Source organism: Topomyia yanbarensis, chromosome 1 (genome assembly GCF_030247195.1).
Source record: "Topomyia yanbarensis strain Yona2022 chromosome 1, ASM3024719v1, whole genome shotgun sequence".
Lineage (NCBI taxonomy): Eukaryota > Metazoa > Arthropoda > Insecta > Diptera > Culicidae > Topomyia > Topomyia yanbarensis.
The window spans coordinates 141,552,880-141,575,189 of record NC_080670.1 but is presented as its reverse complement, the minus strand read 5'-3'; the positions used below and the strand labels follow the sequence as shown (position 1 = coordinate 141,575,189).

At 35.3% G+C, this 22,310-nt stretch overlaps 2 protein-coding genes across 3 annotated transcripts in view; one reads left to right on the top strand and one right to left on the bottom strand.

Moving 5' to 3' along the window:
* Positions 1-22,310, bottom strand: part of LOC131696298 (uncharacterized) — a 357,871-nt gene that overhangs the window by 47,877 nt on the left and 287,684 nt on the right. The gene's annotated exons all lie outside the window — the stretch shown is intronic.
* The window catches only part of LOC131696325 (TWiK family of potassium channels protein 7), a 135,733-nt gene continuing 120,231 nt past the window's right edge, over positions 6,809-22,310 (top strand). For both annotated transcript variants that reach the window (XM_058984881.1, XM_058984874.1), the window contains exon 1: positions 6,809-7,561. In XM_058984881.1, the coding sequence (XP_058840864.1) occupies positions 7,358-7,561 (204 nt within the window). In that variant the 5' untranslated portion in view covers positions 6,809-7,357. The remainder of the gene's footprint in view (positions 7,562-22,310) is intronic.

The following is a 22,310-nucleotide window of genomic DNA, read 5'->3' as shown; positions in this document are numbered from 1 at the left end:
CTTTGTCTGCGGAAGTTTGCGGATTGAAGTGTTATTTCATACCAAAATGTTGCTTTTTTGGCACTAAATCTTTCGATAACTCCACAGATATTAGAAAAAGAAATAAACTTGCACAACAAAAATTTTGTAATTTCTTATGCCGAACAAAATCTTAGAACATTTTGAAATTCTAAAAAATCACCCTGAAAAGTTATTTAGAAAAAAGTGATTTTCAGGGGTGTATCATAAAAAACTCCACAAATGTGTACTAAAATCAAAAGATAGTTACATAATCTCGTCGGCAAAGTTGTTTACTATTATATTCCCTACAACTTTGCTGAATACAGTTTTTTATTATTTTTATGAATGCCCAAACAAAAATTTGCTTCTCAGCTTTAAGGGGATTAATCACCAAACTAATACTATAATAAGATGGGGAATATTTTATAGACAAACTCAGGGGCGGCGAAAAACTTTACGCCCGAGTGGGTAGAAAGCATAGGGTGAGGGGTCCATTAGTAACGATTTTTCCCTTTTCGCAATACACACGCTTACATTACATTCACATTAAATCACGTTCGTTTATGCAAATGGAATTGTCGTACATCGATGTTTTCAAATGTGTGTAGTGCGAGATACATGCATTGCGCATCTAAATTTTTTGAAACGGTTCAAAATTTCGAGTGGGTAATTACCCACTCGGTTATTTTCGGTATGGGTACTACCCATACTACCCACGTTTTCCGCCGGCCCTGGACAAACTTTGCTGAAGACACTATAGCTCGAAAATCGTTTTCTCGTGGTCAAAACAATTTCAATCACGTTTTTGCCTATTTGGAAACACTGTGCACTGGTCCATAATCCGCGCCAAACCGTTGTTAATGTTTTACCTCTTGCAGCTCTTCGAGTTGCTCCTCACTCCAAATACGGCAATTTTCGTTATTGACGTAAATAGGTTATCGTTGAACAGAATGTTGGCCGGAAACAAGCATCCTTTTACAATATTTTCAAAAGCCAGCACAGAATCCGGTGTTCACAGTAAGGTCGGACGGGTTTAATTCTTCCACTAGTTGAATTTTGTATGTTTGAAAATCAAGATCTTTTCGCAAAATACGCGAATTTGTTGTACACGACAAGCCAAGTTATTAAGAACGACATCGAATCGATTCTTGGCGATCTTCGCGTACACTCTCGGCCACCGCTGTTTTCTTCACTGCGTACTGGATGTGGTCGATTTCGTCGTTTGTCATCCAATAACTTGAACTGCGACTCTAGCTTTTCGATTGTTTGTATGGCAAATAGTGGGCTCAGCTGGCCGATTATGTCGACTAGTTTGGTTGGAGCGCGTGAAACGCATTCCTGACAGGACATTGATTCTCCTAATATAGTTGAACAATTTGAAAACGGTGAGCCGGTGTAAGGCGTTCCATTATGAAATGACAAACAATACTGCACAACTATATCATGACAGTTTGTTGTTAGCTCCTGTCAGCCATGTTAAAAAACCGCATGTTGTATCACCCTGTATATGAAATGTAGACATAAGGTTTGTTCCAGTACATGGAAGTTACTCCCTGTTGCTCCGGAGCAAAAAATTCTTGCTCCTTTTCACTCCGGTTTGCCACCAGAAGAAGAAAAACGCTTTTAATCCGCCCAACAGTGTGATGAGACATTTCTTATAACTCTTATCACTCTCTTCGGATATTATATCGTTTGAGAACATTTAGAACTTGATGCTTCGCGATGTTTTTGATAACACATACTACATGGGATAGTCGCAGGACTCAGAGAATCGCTCAAATCAGCATAGGACAACATCAGTGCTAGAAATCTCAAACCAAATCAATCGGAAAGCGAAAAAATGGCCCATAAAATAAAATATCTAAATTGTGGTGGGAAAACTGAATTTTCCTAAAGGGGTTATATATTGTACTGAGCCAAAAAAATCGAATTTTTTTTAATCGATTTGAAGTTTATACTTTACTCAAATTTCCAACGCGACTGAGAACTAAGAAATCAACGCTTTTTCTTGAAAAGGGCGATACTAGCAGTGATACCATTCAAAGAAAATCAACAGTGAATATTTCCAGACTTGGTTTTATTTCCTATTTAAGAACTATTGTGTTTTTTAATCCTAGATTGCATGATTTAGTGATCGAAACCCAAAACTTCATAAAGTATTTGAAATTATTAAATTAAAATTTGTTTTTGCTATTGGAATTGATAAAATGATAGTATCGGGCAATTGTTTACTTTTTCGGTCCCACCTATCAGTATCGCCCTTACGTTTTTAAAATAACTACCGTTCTACACCACCGATTTCGTCCGTGTTTTTTTCAATAGCGATCATTGTTACTATTTACAGCTGGTATCAGCTTGATAATCCTAAAAAATACGAAAATAACAGTTTCGCCTCTAAACTGCTAGCAAAAAAAGTATCGCCCTGTTTGTTTGCATGGAGCGTGGAGGGCGAAACTTTAAATAAACAAACAAAAATACAGTTTCGCCCGTTGTATTTTTTTTGCTGTAGTTTAAGAAAGCAATTTTTAGGTTTGTTGCGTTTCAAAGTCCTCATTCGCATGTATGAAAAAAGCCTTATGTTTACATTTGTAAGTATCGCCCTTTTCACAAAAAAGCGTTGAAATGAAATCGCAGCTCCTGATATCACGCTATCTCTAAAGTGCATGCGTGCATAGTTCCAAATTTTACTTCGACATCGACTTTTTCTAAAGGTGACTTCCCAGTAGTATCCTTGATTTGAATTATTATCGCTAATCCTAATGCCAAAGAACAACCTCTCGAAAACGAACCGTTTGGGAAAATCATCATCGTTACTGGAATTTTCATTTTCACGAATCTTTTCGATAACCTTCCGTCACTTGCGTTAATGCACTGGGTGCACAGTGCTCTGAAAATCTAGCGAAATCGTCTTAGGGCACCAGCGGGTCTAATTCAGAGCTATCTGCGCGGCGAGTTAAGTCTGTAAAGAATACTAAAAATTAATTTCTATTCCATAATTTTCAGTTCAGCAATTCGAGAAATCGTGCTCATCGCAAGCCATGAAAAATAGACTACGTTAAGAAGCGATGGTCACTATTTATAAAAAAATCACGGTTAAATAAAAAATAAAAGTATTAAAAAATTTCAAATAGTTTATAATTTTCACAAACTTATTAGGAAAAATTGTTTAATATTGTGTAGGAAAAAAGCTGAAAATTTCAGTATTTTCTCTATCTGCAACATATAAACCCTTAAGTATACCAATTAATTGGTATACGAATTGGAATAGGTTCACCAAATTTTGGAAGAAGTCTATAAAATAACCCCTTGAAAGCTACCTAAAAATTGTTGTAGTTCGAAGCAATAAAAAATCCCCAAAAATGAAATGTATCTATTAATGTGAAACACAGTGAATAATACATATAATAAAGACCCATTTTTATCAATCTCATGGTGTATTTTAGGCTGACAAAATGGGGACATTGACTAAATCGGGCAAATTTTTTTCTTTATAATAAACTGAAGCTGTTAAAATAATCTTCCCGTCCCTTGATGTAGTCTGATAACTATTTCTGATTATGATGAACTTTTTATTTTTGCATATTTCCATCTTCACGATAAGGAAAACATGCTCAAGAAAGGATTTACTCGAATTCAGTCTTGTTCGTCTGCTAGAGCCCATCAAACATATGTTCATATTTGGCTGATAAAATCGGGGTTTCAGTGTATTATAATAGATATTCAGCATTCGAAGAAGTTTCTTGTGAACGAGTGTAGGACTTTGTTTCTACTTACTTGAAGTCAGCGGTGTAGCCAGAAATTCGGTTTGGTGAAAATCGATCATACTGTCCAAACGGCATAATTCCGAAGCCGTAATTTTTGAAGTTTTAAAATTATGCAGAATTATTCTTTCAGAAAATAGTGACAGAGTTCGTGTCTTTAGCAAAATTTTTGAGACTTTATTGTAGTCATGAATATTAACCTGAGAAAATTCACCATAAATACTTCTTGGACGATATACCGTCAAAATTATTTTATCAAATGATGCGCTGTTTAACGTTTGTAAAACTCATCGAAGATACTAAACCTTCGAAATTGGTGCCTCGGGCCGGTATAATTGAAGATTTTTAGAGTGATTGCATAACCTTTCTATATGAAAAAGGCAAAAATGTACCAAAGACTAAAAAAGTCAATTTTTGTCAAACATCTCAATGTTTCATGCATTTTAAAGTCATTTGGCATCAAAAATACAAATTTGATTTTGAAAATTTTTCATTTCAGTTTTTATGGGAATTTGCTGCGTGATTGCACTCTTCAACTCGTAACCCCGGAACCGGAAGTCCAATCAATAAAAAATTCAATAGCAGCCGATGGGAAGGTTGTACCTTTCATTTGAGACAAATTTTGTGCAAATCGGTCCAGCCATCTCTGAGAAACAGAGGTCACATTTTTTCCACATACACACATACACACACAGACATTTTCCGATCTCGACGAACTCAGTCGATTGGCATATGACACACGGCTCTCCGGGTCGGGATTAGATTGACGAATTTTAGAGTGAATGAGAAAGTCAAAAACATTTTTAGTAAATGTTGAAAGTTATGCATTTTTTTGGTGAGCAGTTCTATGTTTCATAGACATTAAATAAATTTTAACTTCGCTTCCTATTAAATAAAGACCCTGATTACAGTACATTTCTACAAAAACGAGCTCAATTTGGAAATAAATCTGAGGATTATGATTGATTACAGAACTCTGGAATTTTCTATTGGAATGTTTTCAGGCAGGAATTTGATATTGATGCTATTAGACAACTGTGAAATCAAGACCAATAGATCAGTTACATATCAGGACCCTATTCCGACAATTTATCAAAAATCCTCATGACGTTTACAACAATAGGTTATCAATCTACGGATCAGATAATTGTTATTGTAATATTGAATTAAATCAGTCTGCATCAATAAATTTTCAACTTCAATCCAATAATTTTTTTGGGTGAGGTGGGGGGGGGGGGGTTGTATGGTGTTAAACCCCAAAACCTTTTCTTGGTTACACCGTTGCTTGGAGTTATTTATTTCGCTTTTCATTTTCCGATATGTTTCAGATCGATCCGATGGTTATAAGTTAGAAAAATTGCAGTCAGAAGGTTCGCACAAATGAACATTTTTGTACTGATAAGTTATCAAGTTCCTTCCAGACAACTTGGAAGTGTTCGGTGATTATTTCTAGCGGTTGTAGATAGAAAAATGAAATACAAAATTCGTTTTATCGAAATAATGTTTGGCTTATTTCAATGGATTATTACTATATTGAACAATAAATAGGCGACAAAAGGTAATCCACAAACAACAAGCCATAACTTTTAAAGTATTCAGAATAGATATTTGAAGTCTTCAGTAAAGTTATTCGCAAAAGTAAGAGCTACAAATTTGCTGAAGGCATCATTTCGATATAATCACTTCCAAGATAATTTGTGAAAATATTTCACTCATAGGGGGATTAATCAGCAAAAGCACAATACCAAAAGAAAGGGAATATTACCTCCATTAAATTCTCCGAAGATACTATTGACCTAGAACAAGCCGTTTTGGCGTTAATAATAGATTACATGTTTTTGGTCATATTTCTGGCAATGGGAAATGATAAAAATCTTTCGTCCGCATTTAATATTAAATATCTCTTTTGATAATAGTCCGATTTCAACAATATGTAGCTTGTTCGAAAGGTATTCGTTAAAGCTGTCTAAATACATATAAATTGTTAATCTATATTGTCAAATTCGGCAGATAATTCAAAAAAACTGCAAAAAACGCCATTTTTACGCATTCAAACATTTATATCTTGGAAACTAAACATCATAATCAAAAACAAATTAATAGCGTTCATACTGTTTTTTAGTTCTTTCATTTAAAATTGGTTTGGATAAGATCGGTTCAGCCATTGCTGAGAAACACGAATGAGAATTTGTCCGTTACATACACACACAGACACAGACACACACACACAGACACAGACATTGTCCCAAATCGTCGAGCTGAGTCGATTGGTATAAAAGACTCGGCCCTCCGGGCCTCGGCAAAAATCTTGAAAGTTTGAGCGAATTCTATAAATTTCTTTTATAAGAAATGTAAAAAGAGAAGAAGATAATATAGGAACGATTTTCTCCCTGTTTGCTCCGAAGTACTTCCAATTTCTCCTGGTACTGGAACAAACCTATAATCTGACCGATAATATTTTAACTTTTTTTTGGCTTCGGTATGGACTCGGTGTTTTGCTCAGTTTGTGTCTTGTACAACTTACAACAAATATATTTATGGTTGACATAATCGTCCATTCGAACTCGCTAGTCGAATGGACGATTATGTCAACCATAAATTAACAGGAAACTACGGAGGGTTAGCATGAACGAACTAATTTCAAAATTCGATGACGTTGCTCAAGTGAACAAAAAAAACATGACATGTCAATTCAGTTGTCAGAAATTTCCAATTGAACAAAAAACGATACAAAACACCCTTTGCATATTTATTGAATTAAACCGATTATAATTTGTTTTTCTGTGCGTGCTGGAATAGTTTGTTTTTGTTTAGTCTAGGATAAATTACACTTTGTTTTAGTACAATTTGTATTATTATTCGTAGATCACGTTGCGATTTTCTCTATTGAACACTTCGATTTCACTTAAAACAAACTATCTGCAGCATTTCATAGCACACGCGACATTTCAAACAGAAACGAAGGATATGAAAAGGGAATGTTATATCTACACAATAAATGCAAACACATCTTTCCGACGCCGCCGGCATTGAGTTTTCCGCCCGTACGCGCACTTTTCCGCATGTATTTTCTGCACCAGCGAAGATTCAGGTTTTGGTAGTAAAAATTCGACACAGCGTCCGTGATTTCTACCATATTGCTAGTATGATGTGAATCTTCGGCCGTTTCGGTTGCACGTCTTAATCTAGGCAACGGTACGGAAAATCCGTTAAAGAGAAAGAGCTATTGTGATTTCACAACCTACCGAGGAAGTGAGAACGTGCGTGAAGATTTTAACCCGCTTTCACACGCTGCTGTTTTACTACTCTGTTTCCTAGACTGTTTCTTTTTTTTACATTGCCTCACTAACTGATGAGGTGGTGCTTCTTAAATTGGATGGAAATGAACCATCTGTTGATCTCGGGACCGCGAGTGAAATGCATGCGAAGCGATGAAAATTAATAGCAATATTAATATACCATATAGTGATGGAGATTAGTGAGGAAATCATTGCCATCCCGGAAAATTTACAGCTTTAGAGGATGTGATTTCAGATTAAAGTTTTGTGGCTTATTCCAACTTATTGCTAAGAAGAGGCAGAACGGAAAAATATAAAATGACATTGTCAGTGGAATACAATATGGAGAATAGCGACCTATTGGAGCACTTTAGAAAGATTGATGTGAAAGTCGTTGATAACGAGAATGAAGCATTTACCGTTAGGATGATGAAGTTTTGGAAAAGGCTGAAAGTTAAAAATGCTCTTTCGCACGTTGGACTGCTGTTTACATTAGCGATTTATTGTGGAGTGGGAGGCGTAGTAAGTACAATATGTGTAGAAAAGTTTTGTTTCTTAATATATTTAATAAAATAAAAAGCATTAGATAAATACTTTACCGGAAATTTCGCTAAACATATACTAAAAAGACAAAAAATTGACAATAGAAAAATTCTTGAAGATGGATCATTCTACCCAAATCGTTCGGCTCAAATCGAAGTAAAGTTATACCGATCTAAGTGGAATCCATCGACATAAGCCAAGTAATGTATGACATGATTTAAGAACACTATTCAAACATATTTCTTGCTATGCTACTCCTGGTTGTCCTGGTACAATTTCGACAATTACAAAGCATTTTCGCGAGATCGTTAAATTCGTTCGTCAAAATACTAAACTTCACCACTGCATAAAAACTGCTCCCTAATTTGTCACATGGTTTAAAAATTAGGGGAAGGGAAAAAATCGGCTCTAAGACGTTGGCAATAGAAGTGTTTAACCAACACTTCTAGCCAGCTAAACCATTCGAAATTCTGAGTTACTTCAGAATGGTTACCAATTCAAATTGTAAACATTGTATCAATATTGTATGAAATATATAGAGAACTTTATTTAGTCATCGGATGACTATATTTCTATTTGCCTCTCGTTGCTTCTGCTGTGAATTTTGTGCATTGGACATTTTCGGCCTTTCCACTCATTGAATACTTACTAGAAGTATATGCTGGAAAATGCATAAAAGGCACGGCAGAATTAAAGAGACGGAACAAGAAAATATGCAAACTCTATTTTTTGGCTTTCATTGTATCTGGAGCAGGCATTGCATTCATCGCTCATATGAGTAAATGCGTCCGGATAATTTGGTACTGTGACAATAAAAACCCACATTTTCACACGAAAAGTTATTGGCATTCACACAACCGCTGGAGAATGAGCGAGTTTATCACGGTATCCTTTTTGCACTCGCTGGCTTGCTACCGCTATTCCAAAACACGAAAAAATAAGTCAGTCGTACTTCTTTGTCGCTTTTCTTTGAAATTAAGTGTATATTTTGACGCTTTCATTGATTTTCACGTATTATTACCTTCTCCGGTGAGAAGGAAAAAGTCAAATAAATTTTACCCGGAAAATTAGTCTCACGCTATTTGTGGAGACTCATCTTATCTCGGAAAAGTAAGACATCGAATAAGCCTCTTCTCGCGTGAGTGAGAGAGAATTACAATGCCTGATCTGGACAGATGATTCGAACGTGGCCAGCGCCTGTATTGGTCAGCATGCAGGGATCAATATAGATTGTACAATGTGGGTCATCATGTTATTCCCAAGCATATTGTTCCAATGAACATTTTGCAACCTCATTTGGTTCTGGTCAATAATGAAGTAGCAACTACGGCCGATCTCTTATGCGTATGCTTATGCTTTCATTATATCTGGACAGATGAATTTCTTAGCTTGGCGAGCTTTATCGGGGCCGCCAAAAACGAAGAATAGTGACAACCTAATGGAAGATTTAACATTATTTAGCCACTTTATCGGATACTTCTAAACTAATTTTATCAAGGAAACCAGTAACCAGTTATAAAATGGTTGCTTTTCTGAAATAAAGACAAAATAAGAAATACAACCTTTACAGGGATTACTAAAATGATCTCAACTGACAAGAAGAATTTTATGGGATGATAAGTATATGAATGTTAATAATAGTTTGAAGTATTTTTCCATTCATTTGCAATGTACATACTTTTATCTACCAACCTACTTGCAGTATTGTGACAATAGAACGCTCAAAAATAAATGTAAAAGAAGAACATAACATGATTCGTTAAATCCGCTTTAAATATAATAGAATATAAAAATCGGATATTAACATCCAGCGTAAAAATCGAACTCGAGCTCGATCAAAGTGTCGACAGATAAAACTTAGTATAAAATTTGGACAGAAATCTTCCAAAATATTTGTTGTGTTAGATATAGAGATTTTCCTGTCTACGAATTAAACGGTGCTGCAGTGGTTTTGTACTTTTCAAGTGACCTAGTATAGGTTGTAGAGCTCGCCAAATGCAAAACAAAACAATGTTTGAAAAGTGTTGTAAACCCTCAAAATCCATTAGAAGGCAAAAAAATATTTTTCGACACTAAATTTCAGTAAAACATTACGTATGATTAAATATATATATATATATATATATATATATATATATATATATATATATATATATATATATATATATATATATATATATATATATATATATATATATATATATATATATATATATATATATATATATATATATATATATATATATATATATATATATATATATATATATATATATATATATATATATATATATATATATATATATATATATATATATATATATATAAAGTGGTATGACAGAAGAGTAGAATTTAAAGCCAACCGTTACTTGTTCTTACGCCGACATTATTAGTGTCAGCTGAATCATTGCGCTAGCTCTGTACGATCTTGTACGCTGAGAATCGATTGAGAAGGCTGTTATAACAGATTGTTATTATATATGTATATTTATATGTCCCTCAGAAACTTTTGAAAGTCGCAAGCACAGAACATGCTTCATGACCCCGTTTTAAATATATTAGAATGTAAATATCGGAAATTAAATTCAAGCGTAAAAATCCATTGCGGTTTCATTTTTACTGATATTTATTCTGTAGGTTTGATTATACCTATGAATTTTTCGGGGAAGATTTTCTTGAGCTATTCTTATGCTGAAAGGCAAGTTGATGTAATATACAGTGTGTTTCACATTTATACGTTAACTTAATTGTTCCTGCATAACTTTTTTCTATTGAAACAAACTGCACCAAATCTTCAGGGATTGTTTTAAAGTTTAATCAACGATGTTTCTCGAATCACTATTTCACTTAAACTGACATAACAAAGCGCACCAATGTTTTCAAATTTCAAGAAATATCGTTGAATAAGCTTTGCAACATGCACAGAAAATTTGGTGCAGTTTGTTTCAGTAGAAAAAAGTAATCCTGAAAACGCATGAACCGCATTTCTCACTTAAACTGTCATAACGAACGAACAAAACGCGCAAGGTTTTCCAACTGTCGAGAAACATCGTTGATTAAGCTGAAAAAAATCCTGAAAATTTGGTTCAGTTTGTTTCAACAGAAAAAAAAGTTATCCTGAAAAGATAGGGTGAACGTATAAAACTGGGTCACCACTTTTAAATGTTTAAGGGGTCCTTTACTCTCGAGGCCCAAAAATGAGCCGTTATTTATTGGGAATAAGGAACGTTTCAATATCGCCATTGTCGTTTTTCTTCAAAATTTAAATCCATAGTGAATGTTTTTGTAGCGTGTGTCCTGTCGCCTCATATGCGAACTGCTTAAATAGCATTGTATCTACTGAATAGATTTGATTTTTATTTTTTTACATTTCTTACAAAAGAAATGTATAGGATTCGCCCAAACTTTGAAAACTTTTTCCGAGGCCCGAGTCTCATATACCAATCGACTCAGCTCGACAAATTGGGACAATGTCTGTATGTGTGTGTGTGTGTGGGGGGGGGGTATGTATGTATGTGCGCTGATGTCATGTAATTATCTCAGCAACCGCTGAACCGATCTTAACAAAATTAGTTTCAAAGGAAGGGCCTAACGTTGCCATTTGACACTATTATTTTTGTTTTTCGATATTATGTTTACTTTCTGAGATATTGATGATATTGTCAAAACACAAAGACTTTTAAGCAAATATTTTTTGAACAAAGCAATCACATAGCGCACACATTATTTAAATAGAAAGCTTATGAAAATAACTTTCTAACAAGCTAGACTGTCAAAATCCGTTTACGAGCGGCGGAGATATTAAACATTTTGTATTTTCATTAGTCGTCTACCAATTTTCACTAACTAAAAATGAGACCGTTTCATACAGAGTATTGGTATACTGGCATTTTGGAAGCAAAACTAAGCCTATTTTGAATATCCGGGTACGAAAACACATCTGCGTGATTCAAAGAATTCGATTTCGACAATATTTCGTGAATTTACTTAATAATTAATTAACTATTTCTCAAAAATTAATGCGCAAGTTCATTTCAAAGACAAATTTGTCCAGAGTAGATGCATTTACCGGTTGGATTGAGCAATGCGTTCACTCGTGAGATAAACGTAGGATGGTATATGAATACACAGATCACCAAGTAATCCTCCTAGTAGTGAGAAAATAGATTTCTAATATAATTATCATTAGTATGTATTTTTGAATAACCAAATTCTAGAGAAAATTTATCAAGATTTATGATATACTAATTATGGCGTAAAAATTACCAGTTTCATTATTGATAATAAAGATGTACGGAATCAAAATTTCGTCCTATATACAAAAATAATGTCACAGCTCTAACTATCATTTAACATTCCTCACTAGTAATTTCAAGAATGTTCGTGTCTCAAAGCAGTCCAGGAGCACTTTCAATATGAACTGGCTTTTTGATGAATTTAAATACTTATTCTGGTAGTTTGAGCCATTTCCTTGCAATGGCATTGTTTTGTATAGGACACATTAACCCATATCTCCAGACCAAGAATTCCGAACGAAACAATAGACCTTTCTCGTCAAAAAATTTTATGAGCGAAACCCCTTCATTCTTCATCTCTGAATCGACTCTGCATATTGCCGCGATGATTTGATGTCTCTAACTATTGGAAAAATTGAAAAAAACTGTGAACTACCCGTTTCACCCCATATTCTCGTGCCTTTGCTTGCCTCGATTCCCCATACTTTTACACCATATTAATGAATTCCGAGTGGCGAATATCCTTTGTTCGTTCCATCCTATTTGCACTTCTAGCTCTCACTCTGTTTCGATCGGAAAGACCTATCGATAGAATGGGATGGATATCACTCGAAACATAATTCCCTCTTCTTCATTCACAATTCACTCAAATTCTAACCTGTCAAAATATAAGTGTTGTTTTGATTTCGATGAACTTCCATCAAATCAAAAGAAGAAAAAAGTAGTTACCACGAAATTCTGACTGAGTCAGACTGATTCTATGTATTCCAGGATTATATGGGAGGAGAGCTAGTGCTGCGGTAAGTTGATAATGTAAAGTGATCAGACGTCCCGGATTAAACAGGAATAAAATGTTGAAAATATCTCGAAAAGCATACATCCTTGTTAGTTTTCTCAATGGTGTCTCGTATTCGTGTCGAAAATGTTTGGTCACTTTACGTTAGCAGCAAGTAGCCGTGTAGTAGTGGACGTGGTGCACAAATCATTGCCTGTTTTTGGTGCCTCATGTTATTGCAGACCTTGTCCTCTCACAGCTGAATCTAGTTAGCCTCAATCGTTGACACGTAGTATACGTAGTGCAAACGTAGACAATATTACGGCTAACACAACACAACGCCCACAACAGTGATCATGACGAATCAATAAACAATGTTATTGAGAAAACAGTTTTATAATCAATCGCCAATGTTTGCCATCGTACCAGTTCTCTCAAAATATAGGAGTAAGAGTAAATTTAAACAAATGAACAGAATCGGACATTAACACTGATTTGTGTAAAATGTAACAAGCTATTATTATAGTCACCTATCGGTTTTCCATTTCTTAGTAAAAGTACCAATTTATGGAAGCTTTGCTTTAAAATTTATTTTAAGAGAATACACATTCTGATCCATCATTCCATCAATGAAGACCATATTTCTAGCACTTCTAGTGGATATATAATACCCCATACAAAAAAGTCCACTGTCTCTGCGCTTGGCTGCTATTATAAGGCTTTTACATCCAGGTCTGAGTTCGATTTTCTCCACTTGAAACAACAGCCATTTGAGTCAAAGATGTTGAATTTGGACTCGTAGACAAAGTTTACAATCTTTGCAATATTCCGATAAAATGTTTCAATGTTGTTTAGTAAATAAATCAATTCTTTGTTTTTCTCATTGATGAACAGCTTCTTGCTCAGAACATAGGCATTGTAATTGTCCGTTCTCCATACATTACGAGCCGTACCAGAGCAGACTTATACTTAAATGCTATGATTCAATTTATTTACCATGAATATAACATTAATTACTCGATTTTCCCAAATTTTTCTAATTAAAAATTGTTTATCCCTCATCGTAAATTGTTTACAGTTTTTCGCAATATCTGCTCTACGTGAGTAATAATTAGTTTCCGTCCCATATTGGCAGTTAGTTTACTTTTTTGAACCATTACGTTAATTTGAGGGAATTTTTTAAACTAGTCTAGAGCAAACTGTGCCAATGAACACTTTTCTGTAGTCATAAAATCTATTTTTCTAAGTAAAACAAAAAAAATAAAGAAATAACAGGTCTTAAAATTGACAAATTAATTGACTTTTCAAAAGTGTACGAATATGAAATTGTGCCATTTTCACACCAAGTCATGATTTTTTATGTGTAGTGTACGGAAACTTGCACACTTTAAATTACAAATGATAAGAAAATGACAGATGATGATTCTACTACCACATTTGCAAAACAATACGTATATTAAATAGCGCAAACATTTATTAAACAATATTGAACATAAACACTAGAGGTGTACGAATATGAGATTGTGTCACTATAATTTGTTTCGATACGCTCGGAAAAATATTCCGATTATTGTTTCAGGATTTCGACATATACGTTTCAAAGCGATGGAATATGTTTTTTTTTTTGCATTTCATTTCATAAATGCCAATAATCAGCTTCGGTTGATCTCTGATAAATTACAATCAACCACACTTGGAGGCACATACATTGATCTAGTGTTGGCAAGGAACATCAATGTAAAACGCCAAAGATATATTTCGTTTACTTCATATTACAGGCCAATTTTATCCCCAATTAATTCAATAATTTAGTTTGTGTTTTAGATGTACAACGCATAATATGTATTTGTATGTATTATTCTTACGGACCTTTTGGGTCTAATTGAAAATATCGTTTATAACAAAAGCAGTACAAAGTATCAACTAATCATATTTCATTATAACACTATAACAACATCACTAACAATAATATAATATCGAGCTACATAATTATGACTTTAAACATCGTTACAAATAACGAAACAAATCTGATATACATTGTTCCATCAATCTCGGCTTTCCAAGTATCTAGACGAACGAATTCTCGAAGCTCCACAAGGCCACGAAGACGGTTGCGAAGTCGTAGTTTTCCACTGGTCGAGCAAAACGACTTTGAACGACGCATATTCAATCGAACTGCAGTTCTTCCATTTTGGGACGTCTGTAGTTGTCCGCGGCGAGCTGCTGCGCGAGATTGTTTATGAATCCGCCATTTTTAATTATTTCGACATCCAAAAAACTTTTTTGTTGTTGAATAAATATATGCTCGAAAATACGCAAAAGATCATTTGTTTTCTTGTTGTTTTCATGTATAAAAAATCCTATAAACCACTTTTCTATGAGCCACTAATAAAGAGGTTCCCTAAATCAAACTATGCTCATTTGATATAACAGCTGATTTTCAACATTCCCATGGTTGTGTCTAATGCAAAATCCGTCGTCTTTTCATGCTCTTTTTCTATGCTGTAGCTTGATTGCAATCTTACTTGTCTTTGTATTTGTTATTCCTTGTTTTTTTCGTTGATATTTTCACATTACGAAATGGGTCCTTAAAATTGTTATTTGAAATCAATAAATCTTAGAACCCGTGATTATTTTAGGTTGTAAGATATGTCGTACTTTGCTCGTAAAACTCCGTAAGAAAAATTAGTATAACAGACCCTACCAACCCCCCCCCCCCCCTCTTCCCTCTCCACCCATCAGTATAAGCTTTCCCTTTAAATACTATGCCATCTATGTACAAATAATATGAGTCAAGAACGAACGATAATCAAGTGTCGAAAATACGTCGTTTTGAATAATTGTGCGGTGGCATAAAAACATTGGGTGTGCTCTAACCAAACTGCAGTACCATACGATTGAAATTCGCTTTGACAAAAAATTGAATGCGTGCTACTTCAAACTAACGCGAATGATAGGCGCCGTTGTTCCAAAAGAGTACGATCCATAATGACCCACATATAGTCGCCAGTTATGTATATCAAATTATATGATGAGCATGTACTTTTTTATAATCTGCTACACAATGCTATTGAAGATTTTTTTTCTAGATGGCAGAGGAGAGCTGTGAGACAATGGTAACAAAAAACAGAGGCATTACCTAGGGTTTGCAAAAATATGAAAATTGTGAAATTTTAATGGAAACATAAGCGTACTTTTATAATGTAGCAAAAGTCAGGTCAGGTATCGACCCAAAACAATAGCAAAATCCATTTTGAACCAATCGAAGTACACAAAACTTAGATTAGTATCCTCATTGTTCAGTTTTTTGTTGCCTCGACAGCGGTTGGTGAGGCACCCATCTCGATTTTTTTTTCTTTTTTTTTTCAGAGCGTTGCCAGAGTAAATGGGGTTGTATCTTAGTCATTAACATTTCAATAAATTGTAGAAAAAACCACGCGAAAGATCGATCAAAAACATTACTCTTAAGTTTAACTTAAGACTTAAGAATTCATAAAACCACAAACATTACGGCAAATCGCCAAACTAAAAGTACCTCACCGTTGCCAGTCAGTCCATACACAATTCCTTTTAAATAAAAAAAATATCAGTTTCTGATACGGAATCAACGTGCCCGGAAAGCCATTAAAAGCATTTAACCGGAAGGCATTTGATTAGGCCCGGAACATGCTTTTACCGAGATGTATACTTATCAGGTCACGTAGAGTAGGTCATGCATGTCACTTTTAGTGTTGGGTTAAACTGATACATTATTGGCGGTGGTCAGATATTTTCGTCCGCGTTCCTTATCATTTATTTTCATAAAGTGATCAATCAGCAGTGCTATCTTTGAAAATAAACCACCTCACATATTTTTGTCACTGAAAATGGAGAAAATGCATCGAACATTTTAATAACATTCAAAGATGTTGCCGACAGCCTGCCTTTTCATGCCACGTGTTGTAGATCTACCTACATAAAAAAAAAAAACGGTGCAAAACGAAAACTGAAAACACCGCAAACTAGCCCCTATCTCCCCTACTACGGGAGCCTCCATGCGAGCGCTTCGGTGCAGTCTAGCGAGCGATCACCTCGTTCCGGTCCTGCGTTCGGATGTCCTGAAGGGGGGGGGGGGGGGGGGGTTGGGGTTGTATCAAGGGTTTCAGCGTGATGAAAAACATTTTTGTACGATTTTTTTAGAAATTTAGGTGAAGCGAATTGATCAAAGCCTTTATACTTTTATACATTATAATGTGATATTTCAATAATATACTGTAATTTTTCTATACCAAAATATCGACCAGGGACTCGGTGACGAAGCTTTTTGTAGATCGTTTCTTTAAAATATATGATTTGCGGTGTTAACTGTCATTCAAAAACTACTTAACCGATTTATTACAAACTTTGCATACACATTATATGTAAAAAATACCTAACCCCTACATTGAGTTTTCGAGATAATTTTTCAATTAAGGGGGTTTTTTGCTCATAAAATGGTGGAATGTTTCGTGATAAGTTGCAATTCCGCCATTTTATGGGCAGAAAACCCCTTCATTGAAAAATTATCTAAAAAACTTAACGTAGGGGTTAGGTATTTTTTACAAAGAATGTGTATGCAAAGTTTGAAATAAATCGGAGAAGTGGTTTTTGACACAGCAAGTCATGTTTTTTTTCAGAGACATTGTACAAAAAAGCTTCGTCACCGAGTCGCGTGTCGATATTTTCGTATAGAAAAATTACAGCATGTTATTGTAATGATACATTATAATGTACAGAAGTTTTGATCATTTCGCTTCAACCAAACTTCTAAAAAATATGGCAAAAAGTGTTTTTACACTGAAACCTTTACCGTCAAACGAGGTAACTTGCAACACTTTGACATGTTTAACATAACGTAAATTAGGCAATGCTAATAATAATGATGACAATCTGGCAACATGGCAGTCAAATGATGGTATATGACACAATATAATTATGCACTTATTTATTTGCTGATGATGTACAAATTTATTTTTGTGCCTACAAGAGTTTGAGTCTGGAAGTGATGGCTCGCAAAATAAATAGCGATCTTGATAGGGTATATCGCTGGTCCTTGAAAAATTTGCTATCCATAAATTCATCAAAAACAAAAGCTATATTTATACAGAAGCGTAAAATTACGACTTGAATGGGATCCTCACATAAACTTACAGTGTGGAAAAATTTATGGAACTCTCAAACGATTACGTCTGGCAACTGGACACCTTGACGTTCAAACTAAGTTGAATCTGTTCAAAACCCTAATACTACCTTATTTTTTGTACGGAGATGTCTTTTACAGCAATGCAACCATGGGAGCACTGAACAAACTCAAGGTAGCCCTAAATTCCTGTGTGCGATACATATATAATCTTTCAAGATATTCAAGAGTAACCCATCTTCAATCATCGCTGCTTGGTTGTAGTTTTTCGAAATTCTACATTTTTCGTTCCTGCGTTACGCTGTTCGGAATCATAAATTTACAAAAACCCCATTATCTGTACGAAAAGTTGAGACCTATGCGCAATAACAGATCAAAAAGCTACATTATACCAGACAACAGCTCTGCTTACTATAATCAGTCATTCTTTGTAAGAGGTGTTAACAGATGGAATGGTCTATCTGTAGCGATTAAGACTTGTAAAACAAAAAGCAAATTTAAACAAGAATTACTAGCCAAACTAAATTCTATCTAATCTACCAACACTACCTGTCTAGCTGTTTTACGACTGAGAGCAACAAACAATAACATGAGATCTAATTCTATAGTGATATCAATTGTAACATTAAAAAGGCAATTGCCTTACGTTACATTATTATGAATAAATAAATAAATAAATATTGTTCCCCCTTTTGTGTACTAAACTATATTGTTAGTTTTAAGATAACCGTAAAATATTTCGTAAAATACTATTACTCCCCCTCTTGTATATCAAAGTGAATCCCTAGTTTTAATTTTTTTCATAAAAAAATCTTTTGGCTCTCTCTTGTATATTGAAACTTATTTCTAGTCTTAAGATAGCTGTAAACTTTCTTTTCCTTTGTAAAAAAAATATTTCAACATTGTAACCTCCTAGTTTTAAGATATCCAAAATGTAAAAACAAAAGTATTTGGCACCGCCAAGCTAACGCATTTGTGCCTATCAAATAAACGAAATGAATAAAAAAAAATAAATAAATAAATAAATTAAAAAACCTATTTTAATCCACCTAGCAGTGCAATTGTGCCTTTCTCAATCATGAATCACGAGAATGTGTGCGTTGTTTATATTCATTAAAAGCTTTTAAATGCATATATTACATTTTATTATTATACATCACATGACAACTATATACAGGAAAATAAATCATTATTCGAGTTCTAAAATTTTGAAAAAGAAAAAACAGCCACGGTAATATTGAACTAAAAAAAGGTGCAAAATCGGCAAAGTCCCAAAAAGTCGATTTTGATAAAAAAAAATTCGAGATAACATAAAATCTCGACGTTTCATGCATTTAAAAGATGTTTGGCATCAAAAATACGAATTCGATTTCTGAAATTTCATGAGGTCCCCCCTTTGAAAAAAAAATTTGAGTTCCGGCTTATATGGGAATTTCATATGTGACCGGACGGTTTAGTCTATATTTCCGGAACCATATAAGCGATCCGTACGAAATTTTATAGACATCTATGGGGATATTATAGCTATCATTTGGGACTAAGTTTGTGAAAATTGGCCCAACCATTTCCGGGAAACTGATGTGAGTTCGTAAATTTTGAAAGATGGCCGCTTTTCCCGGGCACTTCCGGAACCGTCTATGGTGGTTAATGTAGTCAACGAAAGTTTGGTTGGCCGTCGGTGACCTAGAACAGCAAATTTAAGTTGTTTGAGAGACATTTTAGCGAAATTTTTACCTTTTTTGCTTTCATCGGAGTATCGGTTTGAATCACAATTTGCTATGTGATCGCACGCCACAACCTGTAACTCCGGAACCGGAAGTCGGATCGGGATGAAATTAAATAGCCATTTACGGGGATGCAATACCTTTCATTTGAGGCCAAGTTTAGTCGAATCGGTCTAGCCATCTCCGAGAAACCGATGTGACTGTTATTCTGAATTTAGATACTTCCGCCGGGGCTTCCGGAACCGAGGATGGTGGCCAATGTGGCCAAATAGACTTTGAATGGATGTTAGTGACCTAATACTACAAATCGAAGCAGTTGTGGTCATATTTTGGAAAATTTTTCACCTTTATACATTCATTGCAGAATTTATTAAAATCGACATTTTCTGCGTGTTCGTACTTATCACCCTGTAATTCCGGAACCGGAAGTCGGATCCATTAGAAATTCAATAGCAGCCTATGAGAACGTTGCACCTTTCATTTGAGACTAAGTTTGTCAAAATCGGTTCAGCCATCTCTGAGAAAAATGAGTGACATTTTTGGTCACATACACACACACATACACACACATACATACATACACACATACATACACACACACAGACATTTGCCGAACTCGACGAACTGAATCGAATGGTATATGTCACTCGGCCCTCCGGGCCTCCGTTAAAAAGTCGGTTTTCAGAGCAATTGCAATACCTTTCTATTGAGAAAGGCAAAAAGGTGCGAAATCGGCAGTCCCAAAAAGTCGATTTTTATAAAAAAAAAATTTTTCGAGATAACATAAAATCTCGACGTTTCATGCATTTTAAAGATGTTTGGCATCAAAAATACGAATTCGATTTCTGAAATTTCATGAGGTCCCCCCTTTGAAAAAAAAATTTGAGTTCCGGCTTATATGGGAATTTCATATGTGACCGGACGGTTTAGTCTATATTTCCGGAACCATATAAGCGATCCGTACGAAATTTGTTAGACATCTATGGGGATATTATAGCTATCATTTGGGACTAAGTTTGTGAAAATTGGCCCAACCATTTCCGGGAAACTGATGTGAGTTCGTAAATTTTGAAAGATGGCCGCTTTTCCCGGGCACTTCCGGAACCGTCTATGGTGGTTAATGTAGTCAACGAAAGTTTGGTTGGCCGTCGGTGACCTAGAACAGCAAATTTAAGTTGTTTGAGAGACATTTTAGCGAAATTTTTACCTTTTTTGCTTTCATCGGAGTATCGGTTTGAATCACAATTTGCTATGTGATCGCACGCCACAACCTGTAACTCCGGAACCGGAAGTCGTATCGGGATGAAATTAAATAGCCATTTACGGGGACGCAATACCTTTCATTTGAGGCCAAGTTTAGTCGAATCGGTCTAGCCATCTCCGAGAAACCGATGTGACTGTTATTCTGAATTTAGATACTTCCGCCGGGGCTTCCGGAACCGAGGATGGTGGCCAATGTGGCCAAATAGACTTTGAATGGATGTTAGTGACCTAATACTACAAATCGAAGCAGTTGTGGTCTTATTTTGGAAAAATTTTCACCTTTATACATTCATTGCAGAATTTATTAAAATCGACATTTTCTGCGTGTTCGTACTTATCACCCTGTAAATCCGGAACCGGAAGTCGGATCCATTACAAATTCAATAGCAGCCTATGGGAACGTTGCACCTTTCATTTGAGACTAAGTTTGTCAAAATCGGTTCAGCCATCTCTGAGAAAAATGAGTGACATTTTTGGTCACATACACACACACATACACACACACATACATACATACACACATACATACATACACACAGACATTTGCCGAACTCGACGAACTGAATCGAATGGTATATGTCACTCGGCCCTCCGGGCCTCCGTTAAAAAGTCGGTTTTCAGAGCAATTGCAATACCTTTCTATTGAGAAAGGCAAAAAAGGTATAAGTAACAGTAAGAAGAAAAATACAGTACAGTTTAACAGTTACAACCCACTAGACGAATATCACAACGTTTTTTGTACAGTTTAGTTTGAACCCCGTACGTAATAAACTAATTTTGAGACATTCAGTCAAGTGACAGTTAACATACCGAATCGAAATAAGTGCAGAAATCCCTAAAGATAAATTTGTAGTGATATTTATTGCCCCATACCGCATACTTACCCGTGCCAGTGGTCCGCTCTGGAAGACCGTAATTTTACTTACCCGTTCGCTGCTCCCGTTGATGATCCGTTGTTTCTGAAAAGAAGCGCTGCTAAACGAAGAAAGTTAGTTACTCCCGTCCCGTCATTGACCGCTGTTCCAGAAGAATGTTGAGTGCTGCCGTCCCGCCGATGATTCGCTGTTCCCGAAAACGAGATCTGCAAAATAAGAAGGTAATCCCGTCCCAAACAGAAATCTTACCCCATCAGGTTTATTTTACAACTACGGTACAAACAGGCCCCGTAAACACAAAAAAGTGCCAGCAAGTCGACGCTATGCGAACTTTTCTATTGATGCGTTGGAAAAGGCTTTAAACGAATTAAAAATTTAATTAAAAATAATTCTACCAGCATTAGAGAAGCAGCAGTACAGTTTATGACCCTCTACAATAGGCCGGAACTTAAAAAATGAACGGAACGATCGTACGGGAGCCCCCCTTACTTACGACGGAAGAAGAGAAGAAGCTCGTGGAAGGTCTTCTATTAGCTGCTGAATGAGGGATGCCTTTCGACCAAACGGACTTGCGATCTGTTGCGAGCTCTTTCCTGATCAGATGGGTAGAAGAGAAAATCGTTTCAAGCACAACTTCCCTGGAGTCGACTGGTGTAACTCGTTTTTGAAACAAACAGCTGAAGATCCGCTGTTGTAAA